The 14,383-nt window shown below is 37.2% G+C and overlaps 1 protein-coding gene across 1 annotated transcript in view; it reads right to left on the reverse strand.

The window, feature by feature from the left end:
• MYO6 (myosin VI) overlaps nucleotides 1-14,383 on the reverse strand; it is a 141,830-nt gene that overhangs the window by 21,307 nt on the left and 106,140 nt on the right. Inside the window, exons 19-25 of the mRNA XM_081251099.1 lie at nucleotides 14,311-14,349; nucleotides 11,934-12,027; nucleotides 5,819-5,949; nucleotides 5,654-5,731; nucleotides 3,729-3,858; nucleotides 1,700-1,790; nucleotides 842-992 (exon numbers count right to left, since the gene is read on the reverse strand). Of these exons, the coding sequence (XP_081107225.1) occupies nucleotides 842-992; nucleotides 1,700-1,790; nucleotides 3,729-3,858; nucleotides 5,654-5,731; nucleotides 5,819-5,949; nucleotides 11,934-12,027; nucleotides 14,311-14,349 (714 nt within the window). The remainder of the gene's footprint in view (nucleotides 1-841; nucleotides 993-1,699; nucleotides 1,791-3,728; nucleotides 3,859-5,653; nucleotides 5,732-5,818; nucleotides 5,950-11,933; nucleotides 12,028-14,310; nucleotides 14,350-14,383) is intronic.

Raw genomic sequence — 14,383 nt, forward strand, 5'->3', positions numbered from 1 at the left:
AAAACATCGTAAAAGCCTCGCTTTGAGATATTATATCCCACATAATTACACTGAATTATGAAAGTAGATGAGAAAAACATCAAGACCCTAAAGTACAACAGAAAAAGATATGAATAGACAGATGGAATATAACTAACAAACAAGCACATAGAAAACATTTTCAGTCCCACTAGTAATCAAATGAAAATCAAAACCAAAAAAAAGAGGCCCCCTTTTCTTTGCCACAAAATATGGAGGAAAACTGTTACTTCATAACAGTTAAGTAATTTATGATATAGCTTATATGAAGCTAACGGAATAACAGGAACGAGGCACTAACATAAGATAGGGATACAAAATTAAATGTACATGATAAGAACTATGCAAAAATATATACATATAAACTAAGATTGAGAGGAATATGCAACAGTATAATAGTTGAATGTGCTAGTGTGGGGGGGTAAGGATTTGGGGGTGATTTTCTCCAGATTTTCAATAATATTATATTACTTTTATAATTTAAAAATTAGTTTCTGAAAGTAGAAAAAGATGAAACAAAATTAATATGCATTAATCCTCTCTCAGTAATGATTCTGCAAAAGCTTACCAACAGAGTATAGTATTTTAGTATTTTGGAAAAATCTTTCCTAGCAACAGATGAACTGCACAAAAATTGTCTTCTTTTTAGTTTTTTTACTATGAAAAATTTCAAATATAGAGTAAATAATATGTTGAGCATCACTTATCCCTGAGACTCAATGTCTGTAACGTTTTGTATCTTTAAAAAAAGGACAATACCAATAACAAAAGGTATTAAAAATTATTTTTAAAGGTCAAAGTCATTTGGATTAAAATTACATACCTTAATTTTGGCCATTAAAGCATCAATAGAAATTTCAAGGTCCTTGACCTGTTTATTCATCTCTGGTTTTCCATCTTTCAATGCACTTACTACTTCGTTAAATTTATCAAGCCGTTTTTTCAGTGTGCCCACCTTAACCAGGCCATCAATGCTGTAAAGATAACAACACTTCATCAGAGTTTAATATCACCATTGAATGCTGCAGACAGATTTTTCATTTTAATAAAATACCAAACATATTGTTAAACAGAGTATTTCACTTCTGTTTTCATGTTATTCAATAGTCTCTTTTTTTAGATCTTTTGTTGAGGGTAAAAGGAGTCATCAAATATGGATGTGAATGACATTAATATGTGTCAGCAAGATTTAAGCCTTCTATACTTGCACTGAAAAATTTGAGAATTCAAATTACAGAAAAACTTAAAAGAGTAGAATCAAATAAGAAATAAAGACTAAACTGACAGTGAGACAATATAACTCCTACAGGTAATCTTGAAAATTATGGTCAAAATATTAATGAGATATTTTTAAAAACAATGTCAATTTGATATTTATCAATAAACTCAAGTCACTAAAATAATCAGAATAAAACAGCTTCTTTCAACCTTTTACAGCGTTTACATTTTTCTAAGCTACTTCAAATCCTTTTATAGAATGAGGCAAGTAATGAATTAATGAAGCAATTAATTAACTAATGTCCAATAAATAACATGAATAACAGACTAATACATCTTTTACAAAGAACATGAGAAAAAAGGAAACTCTGTGAGTATGCAAACTGCTCTTCAGTATAACTTTATGCCATTTTATATTAGGGTAAATAGGTTTTTTGGATTCTTTAGGCTCTATTCATCTTACCGAGGTTTGTGTCGTCTTTTGCAAAGCCACATTCGAACAGTTTTCTGCATTTTAATGCAGGCTTCAGCTCGATATTTTATTTTGTTTTTCACTATGTGTAAGAGGAAAATATAATGACAGAAATAATTATTTAGTTTAAATCAGACATACAGGATTTTTAAAAACCATTCATTTCTACAAAGCAATTCTCAAGAAACATAAAATCTTGATGAACATATTATATCAGACATCAAAACTGGCAAGTTTAACATTTCTTTAGTTCTTTATACTTCTTAAAATAAAAAGCATATCATGTATATGGCTAGGTGGACATTTTAAATATATTATCTCCTTGTTATGCTACATTAATGCATCCCAAATTGTCCTAGGTAATAATGGTCTAGGAAATGTTAACAGGCGTGTCTTGAAAAAAAATCCACCTGTCAAATGAACTCAGGAAAAGCTATGCGCTACCCCTCCTTCTGGAGAGTCACAATGAACATACTGAGTGAGGCCTCTAAGAATCCTACAGTAAAGGACTCTACTTAACTTCAGTTACTCGATATCCTAGACTGATCTGACCTGGAGACATTTTTTTCAGAGGCTCCCCATTAACATGCTGCAAAGATCCTGTCTACTTACTGACTTGACCACTGCACAACACAGTCCACAAATGAATAGTACAGTAGAAATAATTGTAATATGTTTTCCATCATAATGCAATGTTTAAAGCTGAAGGCATTTAACTATAGTGACAAGTATGTTCATATTTCACTTGGAAAGTGATGGGAAAAGAGCTTCTGTTGTCTTTTTTTTTTTTTTTTTTTTTTTTTTTTTGCGGTAGGCGGGCCTCTCACTGTTGTGGCCTCTCCCCTTGCAGAGCACAGGCTCCGGATGCGCAGGCTCAGCAGCCATGGCTCACGGGCCTAGCCGCTCTGCGGCATGTGGGATCTTCCCAGACCGGGGCACGAACCCGTGTCCCCTGCATCGGCAGGCGGACTCTCAACCACTGCGCCACCAGGGAAGCCCTGTTGTCTTTTTATTATTATAGTTTTGTTTTTATTTATATCACAATTGACTAACAAAAGACCTCATGATAGCATGCACGTTGCTTGCATGATTCCTTTTCATTAGGTCAAAGGAATTTTTTTTTATTAATAAGCAGCAATGTACTGAATCCTCTTCATGTGCCTAGCACTGTTCCAGGTACTGTGGAGAGTATGGCGGGGGCGGGGGATTATAAATGTAATCAAGTTACTAACAATACTCCCTACAGCTAAAGGTTTGCTATAGACCATCCGGTAGCCCAAAACTATTCTGTCCCTCATCCTTGCTTTGGGTCAGAGATAAGTAGTTGCTACAATATTTTAAGACTTTAGACTTTGCCCTTTATTAAAGGAAGCTATAATCAAAGGCTTTTAGTTAGAGACTCTGGGAAGGTAAGTCTGGGAAGCCAGGAAAACCAGTTTGGGAGCCACTGAAGTTACTCTGCAGGCTGAGGAGAGGGACTTCAGTAAGGCGGTGGCAATAAATAAAGAGCAAAGAATGTACATTGTCTGGAAGGGGAATCAACAGAGCTTGCTGACTGGCATGATTTCAGGGACAAGAAGAGAGTTACAACTGTGACACTTTTAGCGTGTGTATTCTGGTGATGCCATGGGGATGGAAAGAAAAGTTCTGGTTTTAGTCTGAGAGACTGGGGTGCGGTGTGGGGAGCAGGGGAGAAAGGGAGAGGAGGGGAGGGGGGGAAGAATCAAGGTAGTGAGTTCTGGGGGGGTTTTTAGGTCGTGATGAAATTAATTATCATATGATGCATGCGATTAAAGAAGGTAAGTATCATACACTCAAAGCACTTAAAAAAGAAAGTCCACAGGTACTAATTTATTACATACTACATGTAAGGCATTAGGGGAGGAACCAGGGACACAGCATGAAGAAGCGACACAGTCCCTGTTGTCTAGCGCTCACCACTGAGACAAAGGTATAACATTCCACAAACCAGTTCATTTCCAAAATAATTGTGCATCTCGGAGTGGAAGGAAACACCTACGTTTGATGACGGACAGTGAGCACCACTGAACCTTCTTCCAGCGACTGCAGATGAGCCAGTGATTGACCCTCTTGACCAGCTCTGCTAAGTGGTCAGGGTCAGACTTCATAATCTGATCAAATTCTGCAAACTAGGAGATAAAATCATTGGCTAACAGTATCAAAAGACAGATGTGTTTAAACATACAGAGAGATACAAAATAACTGGAACTCAAATCCAAAATCTAGCTTTCTGGAAGTGGTCACAAGCCTATTACACAGACATGTCTCAGTGGGGTACACAGCAAACCCAAGCACACTTGGCTGAATTTTGCTGCCTTCCTCTTCCTTCCTCCAGGATCGTTTTTGCAGTGGTTGGGCTGGGGGGTTACTCACTGCTAGTTAGCAGACTCAATAGGAAAAGTAGAAAAAGAATCTTAAATGACCACTGCAGATGGTTAGCAAAAAGGTTTTATGGAAAAAAGAATGAAAAAAGGTCTACTATCTCTCTGAACTGGCTCATCCATATTCTCAGATCACTGGAGAAGTAAAGGTCAGCTCTATAAAATCAGGTACCACCAAAACTACTGTGTCTCTCCCAATCCCCACCTTTATTCTGGTCAGAGATAAGAAACTGCTACTAAGAGACACACAAAACAAATAAAACATCTACTAGGTTATTAAATAAGAACATGCATTATTTCCACAATTTACCACCAAATTACATATTGATTTCTATCCTTTACCAAATACCTCACTACAATATATTGAAGATGTCACACATCTATCAAAATAACAGCTTCTTATAATCGAAATTAAAGGTAATATAATTAGATGAAAGATCTTTGACAATCTGCCTTGCGCTTTCACTGTATCCTGACTGATTAATTTTTCTGGAGGCAAGTAAGACCAAGTGCTTTCTCTACCAAGCTCTTAATTCTAAAATAATTACTACAGTCCTGAAACGAGAAATGTTGAGTTTATGATAAATATGTGTGATTACAGCTAAGCCAACTATGAATACTTATATTCTTAACTTTTTTTCTTTTATAAGAGATCATATAAGTTCTCTGCAGTAAAAATATTCACAGGAAAGTGCATACATTTGGTAATGCATTACACAGATTTCATTTCATGCCCCAAGATGTGAAATCAGATTTATTTATTATGATTAATTTAGGCTTCAAGGAACTAGAGATATTTATTAATGATTTTGCTAAGTCAAACAAGTATAGTTGTCTATTAGATAATAATAATTGTGTTTAAAATTATGAGAATGCAATATTCAATCAATATTAAAGAAGTCAGGAATGGTGAAAATATTATGAACAGATTGTGAAGAGCATTTAAGTATTTCTGTATTGTATATATTTAGTTATGAAATATTCTATAACTCAATTTTGTATCCTAGTACAGGGCTAGTACAAGAATCTGTAAATACTAAAACTATGGGTAGCCTAAGAAAATTATGTTACATACAAAAGTATTTATACAGTCATTCCTTCTACGATTTGACAGAAGTCAGCACAGACTCCAGTCCAATTTTCTGTATGTTACACATCTATCAAGCTCTAATAGATCTCATTCTCACAATGAAGACTCAAAAGTACTGTGAATTTTTTAATTGTTGAAGACTGAATATGTTTTAGAAAAGCTTTCAACTTGTTTAAAACAGAAGTATCTCAGGTTAACCCTTATTTAAGTAAAAAATTCAACTAAACAATCCTCTGATTCCAATACTTCCAAAGCTGAAAAAAAAAAAAAAAAACCCTGTACAGAGTACTATACAGTGTAAACTTCTCACCAGTGGGAAAATTGTGTGTATGTGTGTCACACACATATGCATGCCCTTTAAGAATAATATAAATCACTGAACACTTAAGAATATTCACTGACTCCGACTATCCATACTAATTATGTTAAAGTTTAAAATAAAAATGTATTTACCTTGCCAGGTCTAAAAAATACTTTTGTTAACCCAAACTTGTAGTCGATTTCATTTAAGCCCAAAGCTTTAAAAAGAGCCTGAAAAATAAAATTTAAATGCCAATTAGGAATTAATAAGAAAGATAGTTTATAGCTAAGATATCTCAATTTAGGTAGTATTTGTACCTTACAAAATAGTCTTGGATCTAATCTTGCAAGTTTATCTGGCATATACTTTTTATACATGTTGTAGAGTTCATGAAACGAAGCTCGCGATGGGAAACCGCCCTGCATCAAGTCCAAAACAGACACCATACCTACATTCATAAACAAACAGAAGTTTTACTGCCAATCACTGTGCAGAAGTCCAAGGATAACTTGCAAATGATCAAAGAATTTTATAAATTAAAAGGGGTAATTTACAGAAATTATCAGCAATGAAATATCACATAGAAAATATCATACTTATACTCAATATGTCCCAGCTTACCCACTACCTAAAAACTACTATAATCAAATTTCATCTAAAACTAGCTTGACTAACTATTTTCTAGAGACGAACGGCTGGTCTCTAAAAAATTCAAATGTAGTTTGTATCTTTTTTTTCTGCTGGAAGCCTTTGTGTCACAATCATGGTATAAAAGGCAAAGACCTGCATTAGGCTATTTTCCAAGTCCTGAGGCTGCTTTTGGAACAAGATTCCTGGTAAGAGTCTCCAAGACAAAGTCAAACACATTCCCCGATTCTCACCAGTGCTTCAAGCAAACGGAGAAGATAGGAGAGCACACTTTCTCACTATAAAGACCCTCTTTCACTCACCTCTCAAAGGAAATAGTCGACTGGGGTAAAGAGTCTATAGGATGACTATCTATATTCAGTATAACTCTACTAAGGGATTAATTTGAGCCTTGAGTCAGTGTGAGCTTTTCACGTCAGGAAAAGCATAAAATAGGAAAAGGCTCAACTACTATAGATAATGCCAGGACTTTTGTTTATAGCAAGACCGGGATTTCAGTCTACAGGACTATTTAAATCAGTGAAGAAAATAAGATTATTCAATAAAAAGTGTTAGGGACAAATGGCTAGACATTTAGAGAACAAAAATAACATCAGATCCTTCCCTCACTCCTTATACCAAAATAAATTTCTGCTGGTCAAAAAGTTAAACTAGCAAAATAAAATTATAAAATATTTTTAAATGAGTGGATTTTTATTTTAAAGTAATCTCATTGGAAAGAGAGCCTCTCTAGGCAATCAGATTGAATTTTAACCTGTCTGACTGGCAAAGATGTAAAACCCCAATAGTACTTGGGGACGATGACAGTATAGGAAAACATGCACATACATTCTTAGTGGGAGAGTAAACCAGTGCAACAGTTTTAGGCGGCAGTTTGGAATATTTATTTATATTATTAAATTAATATTAAGTGTTAATAATAGATATCTATCCTTTTGACTATTTTCAACTTTGATGAATCTATCCTACAACTTGTCACGTATGTGGGCACAGAGAAGGTCTACGTGTTCACTGGGTCACTGGTGGTAATAGAAAACACAGAAATCACTTAAATATTAATTAAATTATGTTATAATCGTATGATAGAATATGATATATTTATTAAAAATAACAGGGCAGAGGTTTAACAAGTATGAAAAATATGTCCAAGACACAGAGTTAAGTGGTCACCCCTGAGAAGTGAGACTTCTTTTTACTTATATTATTCTGTACCATGTCATTTTTGTTACAGTGAACATATATAGCTATTATAACTTAAATATAATAAATATATATTATATGCAATAGATAATTTATATATAATACTATAATGTATAGCATATTATGTATTATAATTAAACAAAGTATAGTATTAAATTAAACATAATATTAAATTAAATTTAATATAATATAATGGAACATATAAACGCAATTATTCCTATGGAGAGTTCAGATCTAGATTTAGTTTTTGGCTCTGCTTGGAGAAATAAAAGTAAGGTTTGGTTGATATTGTCACAATTGTTGCCCATTTTATTTATATCAAAAAAACAAGTACCCTTAGAAATGTGTGCATCCCAACCTCTGAGTCCCTTGGCTTGCCCTGTAGCTGCAGACAACTAGGCTCACAGAAGTAAATCAAGAATTTCATGGAGCTTAACAAATTACCAAGTCTACGCTGCTTTCTCCAAACTTGAAGCTAATTTACTCTAAAGATCTTTTGATGCTTAAAAAAAGTAAAAATCACCAATCACTCTCCCTTCTAGAGATTCCCATGACCTGGCTCTTTCTTGGGGAGTTTGGTGAAGAGCCAGGTTTGCAGTCCCAGCTGGTCATCCTCAGAACCCCTCTTTGCTACCACAGACGGGCAGCAGAGCCCCGAGGTTAAAGAAAGAAGACCTGCCTTCTCTCACCTTCCCCCCCACTTTGCCCTGGGGTTGGCTGATCAGAAGATAGTCACTTTAGTAAAAGCTGTCCTCAATTAATTAATTCTCCTTAAATTGGAAAAAAGAAATAAATGGAAAGGCAAGGTATTATGGAAATCAAATCTTAAATGTCGTTTTTTTTAGAAAACTTCATCGTTATTTTTCTTTCCACCAGTTATTGGTATTTTTTGCTTTTCCTCATTACCTAGCCACATAACTGGAACCAACTCTATGCCATTTTACTATTATAAGTACTATAAAAAAAATCAAACTATTATGAGTTGGTGGCATCTATTAAGCTGCCAACAGATCTTAACATGTTAAAATACACTGCTTACTGAAAGAGGAATCCCAGCTAAAGCATCAGTGAGCCCACACTCTGCTAATCTAATAGTATATATAGCTAAATCTAAACACACTTGACTTGCCAGGACACTGGATGCTCACTTAGGAAATAAATGACATTATATTAGGCTAAAGAAATCGTAAAGAGAAATTTAAATGAGAAAAATAGTCAAAGTAAAAATGATCTGAAGAAAATATTACAAAAATACATCTATACATATATAGGAATAAGACAGACATCACTTATTTAACTTTCTAGTATTTGTTAAAATTAGTCACAAATAAATCTTTTTATTTCCTAGACTGTGCATTTCATTCAACAAATATTTTCTAAGTCTAGTACGTGCTTTGCATTGCCAGGAAGCAGGAACATGCATACAAACCAAAACAGACACAGTTTCTGCCCTCGAGAGGTTTATAGATTAGAGAAAGGAGACAATAAATAAAATGTATGACTGTGAAATGATGGTGCTAGGCACCCTTTACTCAGGACCCCTTCCCAGTTGGAGGCTTTCATAAAGAAATGACAACCAAGCGCAAACGTGAAAAATAAGACAAAGGGGAGATAAGAGCTTCTGAAACAGGAAGCAGCGTGTGCACAGGCCCCGTGAACAGAGGGAATACGGAGCATTTAAGGAACTAAAGCAAAGGCTGGAGTGACTGGAGAATGGAGAGGAGAGAGAGAAAACAGAGGAGGCTACAGACACACGGGCCAGACCAGATGGGGCCTCATAAGCTATGAGGATTCTGCTCTTTACCCTAATCATAATCAGAAGCCACTGCAGCATTTTAAGCAATAAAAAGACATGCTCAGATTTGAGCTGTAAAGCAGTAATTCTGGATGTATGTGAAGAACAGACCGAGCAGATGTGAGGAGGATACTTAGGAAACTTCAGCAAAAAGCCAGGTGAAAGATGGTGACAGCTTGGATTAGGGAGTACTAAGGCTCACTGTCTACTAGGAGAGTAGACCTTAAATGTTCTCACAACAAGCAAGCAATGGTAATTATATTACCTCATGGGACTCTTAGCTAACACGACGGTGGCAATCCTTTTGCAATATGTTAGTGTATCAAATCAACACATTGCACAACTTGCACCTACACAATGTTATATGTCAATTATATCTCAGTAAATCTGGAGGAGTAAAAGACACACTCTTCAGGTCATATAAAAGGGCCTTGGGGAGACTTAGATTGAGAATATGTAGCTAGGTGGTCCAGTATGACATGGAGACTTAGATTGAGAATATGTAGCTAGGTGGTCCAGTATGACAGTTGCTAGGCACATGCTCTGTAGTTGCACTAGCCACATGTGACTATTTATATTTAAATTTTTTTAATTAAAATCAAATACAAATTAAAAATTCAGTACCTAAGTCATACTAGTCACATCTCAAGAGCTCAGTAGCCACAAGTGTCTAGTGGCTACCATACTGGACAACACAGGTATAGAATATGTCCACCTCCATGGGAAGTTATACGGAACAGCACTGATCAAGAGCGAGAAGGAGAACAGGCCTAACCCAGAGCTGAAAAAACTCTGACAAAGAATATCTAGGTAGAAGATGACCCTGCAGAGGAGGCAGGAATGGCCAGAGAATTCAAAGGAGAGGCAGGGATACACGCTGCTTTAGGCGCTGAGGAAAGGCTATGTTATGGGGATGGGGATGGAGGCAAATGCTGCCGGACTCCACTGAGATGAGGTCTGAGGAAACATGTGATTCAGGGTCCAGGGAATCACCGGAAACCTTCTCAAGAATTATTTTGTTGGAAACTGAATTCCCTCGGGTTAAAGAGCAAGTGGAAGGCAGGAAACTGAGAAAGCAAGAAGAGAATATTCTTGGAGAGAAAAGCAAAAACTGGAGAAAAGAAAGTGAGGCCAGAGATGGGGAGGCAGCTGGACGGGAATGTCGGTGAGAGGGTGAAGATGAGGTTTCGATGGGAGAAACCATCTCAGAGCTTCAATACAGATCATCAACACCGAAGATTAGTGGAAAGGCAGGAAGGAATGGGTCCAAAGAACGACAGTCTCGATGAGGAAGAGAGACACTTCCTCCTTTCTACCAGGAGGGCGGCTGTGCAGGTAGAAGAAGTGCTTGGTAGCACACAGGTAAACCTGGCTTTCAGCTTTTTAGTAAAAAGAGGTGAGGCTGCCTGTTAGCAGAGGCCCAGAGACTTGAGGAGAGCAGGGTGGGTCTGACGGGTCTGGGGAGAAACAGAGCCTGCTGGCCGGGGAAACTCAGTGGGGCGGGTCATGAGAGCCCTCTGAAGGTTAGTGATCGTCAATTTGTAACAGTGCCCATCTATCGTGCCCACTTTGTCTGTGCAGATGAGGACAAAGGACAAAATCAGATTCACAAGCAGCTAAGGCTTTGTGAGAAGGGTCAAGGGTAGATGCAGCTGGGGGAGCCCGAGGCTTATATAATTAGGGGAGGGCACTTTAAGAAAAACAGTATGAAATTACAAATTACAAAAGCATACAAAATCAGGTTCAGGGTTTTGATAGGAGCTCATTTAAATAAGGCACCCTGAAGCTCAAGCGACCGTAGCTTTCTAATAAATCCGCCTCTAAGAGGAGCAAGATAAGGAGTCAGGGAGGCAAGAGTTTCCGGAAGTGTCCCAGGCCTGAATCAGCGGGAGAGGCAGAGGTGGTGTGGGAGGGATGGAGGATGGGCACGGGGAAGGAAAACAGGGAGTCCAGGGCCCAAGACTTGGGTGACTAAGCACAGGCAGAATGTGGCCGGGTGAGGGGTAGAAAGTTTAACCAAGTGCAGAAAAGTTCCACAGAAGCCGAGGGTACTGTGTTGTTTTCTTTTTTTTTTTTTTTTACAAGTAGTGGAGTGGGAAGCAAGGACATCAAAACTGGGCTTCCCTGGTGGCGCAGTGGTTAAGAATCCGCCTGCCAATGCAGGGGACACAGGTTCAAGCCCTGGTCCGGGAAGATCCCACATGCCACAGAGCAACTAAGCCCATGCGCCACAACTACTGAGCCTGCACTCTAGAGCTCGCGAGTCACAACTACTGAGCCCCAGTGCTGCAACTACTGAAGCCCGCATGCCTAGAGCCCGTGGTCCGCTACAAGAGAAGCCACTGCAATGAGAGGCCCGCTCACCGCAACAACTAGAGAAAGCCTGCGCACAGCAACGAAGACCCAACACAGCCAAAAGTAAAAACAAATTAAATAAATTAATTTTTTTTAAAAAAAAGGACACCAACACCCACTGCCTGACCCAGTTACGTGGGAACGAACCACTGCATGACTGAGAAGGCCACAGAAAGCACCCACGAAGGGAGACCTGGGTTCGCAGCTGAAGAGTTTTTATAAATTTTACTTCAATGATGTAAAACATCTACCCCAATACTGCTCAAATAATTTGTTAGCCCTTCTTTTCTTATAAATAAAGGAAATATAAGTCTTACCGCACTTAAAAATAATCAAGATAGTTGTGAATTATTTGAAAACACTGCATATATTAAATTTTATTTGAACTAAGACTCTCAACACACCCCGATACAGATTACAAAATAGAGAAATACCTGAACATTGAAGTTGAGACAAAATTTGAGCTCCTTCAAAGTCGTGGCTTGTCATCTTTAAATTAGGCTTGATACAACGAATAAAGCTTGCTCCCTAGAATAATAAAGGTACTTTAAAAAATGATCCATATAGCATTCTATTTTTCTATTTCTATGAATACCAGCTTTCAGAGCATATTATCATTAACTTCTGAACCTCTTTTTTTTAATTAATTAATTAATTAATATATCCTTGGCTGTGTTGGGTCTTCGTTTCTATGCGAGGGCTTTCTCTAGTTGCAGCGAGCAGGGGCCACTCTTCATCGCGGTGCGCGGGCCTCTCACTGTCGCGGCGTCTCTTGTTGCGGAGCACAGGCTCCAGATGCGCAGGCTCAGTAGTTGTGGCTCACAGGCCCAGTTTCTCCGCGGCATGTGGGATCTTCCCAGACCCGGGCTTGAACCCGTGTCCCCTGCATTGGCAGGCAGATTCCCAACCACTGCGCCACCAGGGAAGCCCTGAACCTCTTTTAAAATAATCACTAAGGAACTTAAGACCATTAGCATACTTTTATAATGTAAAGCATTTATATACCAATATTAGAAAAATACATTTTAGATTTGAGTGCCAAAAAACTGTGTTATTGTAAAAAGAAAAGTCTCTCCTAGTAAAATATTTCAACATATTTAAACAATACAATTCACAGCATGACATACATGTGATTTTATTCTACATTTAAATATACTTATATGCTGTGTTTCTGTGATAAGAAAATTGCCCTATGACAAGATGGCATAAAATTATGTCTCTTAAAATTTAAGCCAAAGTGCTAAAAAAAAAAAAAAAAAAAGTCAACCTTTCTCATCATTCTATTTTAAAAACATACAGTGGGTGGGCTTCCCTGGTGGCACAGTGGTTGAGGGGCCGCCTGCCAATGCAGGGGACGCGGGTTCGTGCCCCGGTGCAGGAGGATCCCACATGCCGTGGAGCAACTGGGCCCGTGAGCCACAACTACTGAGCCTGCGCGTCCGGAGCCTGTGCTCCACAACGGGAGAGGTCACAGCGGTGAGAGGCCCGTGTGCCGCAAAAAAAAAAAAAAAAAAAAAAAAAAACCTACAGTAGGTCCCTGAGCTGCACCACTGCACATTTTAAAGTTTTGTTTGTTAAACGATATGTATTTTAAAAGGCTTAAAGGCATTCATTTACAATCCGTTATCAGATTTTTGCTGAACAAGAGAGAGAGAGAGAATACTGCTAAGTACACAGTGAAACTGTTGGGAACTGAAGCTAATACATCCAAATAACAGCTTCGCTTCCAAGTAGCCACCTTGCAAAACTGGATAGTTAATGTCAACAATGATGCTCACTGCAAACACTTTTAGAACACTTTTTAGAAATGCCTTTTTTAAAAATCACAAATATAATCTAATCATTTTACAGTAGCATTATATTTGGGTGATAAAAATAAAATACCTCATCAGACTTAGTTTTTAAAGAAGGTCTGTCCTTAAGAGAGAAATATTTGCAAACAATGAGGATAGTTAAAAGAATTTCTTAATGGTTTCAAAAGCAAATCTAACAATAAGTTAAGCAATAATAGCACAGAGACTAAATATTTGGCTTTCAAATGACTACATGAAAAGAGTAATCAGTTAAGTTCTGTGGATTTGCTTAAAAAATAAGTCTTCTCTTGAAAGCATGCCTCATTTATATAACCCACGTATGAAATTTCTTTCTATGGTGAATTTTTCTTTAAAAAACAGAGAGAATTAAAATGTCTAGTTAAAAAAAAGGCTCCTAGGAAATACTGCCACTATAATAGGGCATAAAAATATTATGTCCATTTTTTTCCATATCAGCAGTGTCATGTTAGAGAATGTTACCACCAGAGTAATAAAATGAAAATGAGTTATATGTGTTATCTTTAATCCTAAAAAATACATTTTCCTTCCCTATGATAACTAATTATTTTCACTTTCCTGAAGCTACAGGACAATCTTAATAACACTCAGAGAATTCTATACATTTATAAAACAATTTGACTGCACATATATATTTGACCTTTCTTCAGAAAAAACCTAACCAAAATGACAACCATTTTAAAAACTGATTTTTTTTAATGATGAAATTTGGTTTTAAATGAATTTCTAATTATTCCAGGTTTACTGTGCTTATTTGAGTAATTACTAATAATAGTTTAAGAGAACCATTTAAAAACCCTGTTTTTGAAGACTTCCCTGGCAGTCCAGTGCTTAAGACTCAGCACTTCCAGTGCAGGGGGCACAGGTTCAATCCCTGGTCGGGGAACTGAGATCCCATGTGCCTTGCGGCACAGCCGGAAAAAATAACAACAACAAACAAACAAAAAACCCTGTGTTTTTTTTTTTTACATGTACTCACAGTACTTCGAAGTTTATCCAGAAGCAAATTTAACTGTGTCTGTAGAAGAAAGGAAATCACTTCATTATTTCAA

The sequence above is a fragment of the Mesoplodon bidens genome, assembly GCF_964165515.1.
Source record: "Mesoplodon bidens genome assembly, chromosome: 12".
NCBI lineage: Eukaryota > Metazoa > Chordata > Mammalia > Artiodactyla > Ziphiidae > Mesoplodon > Mesoplodon bidens.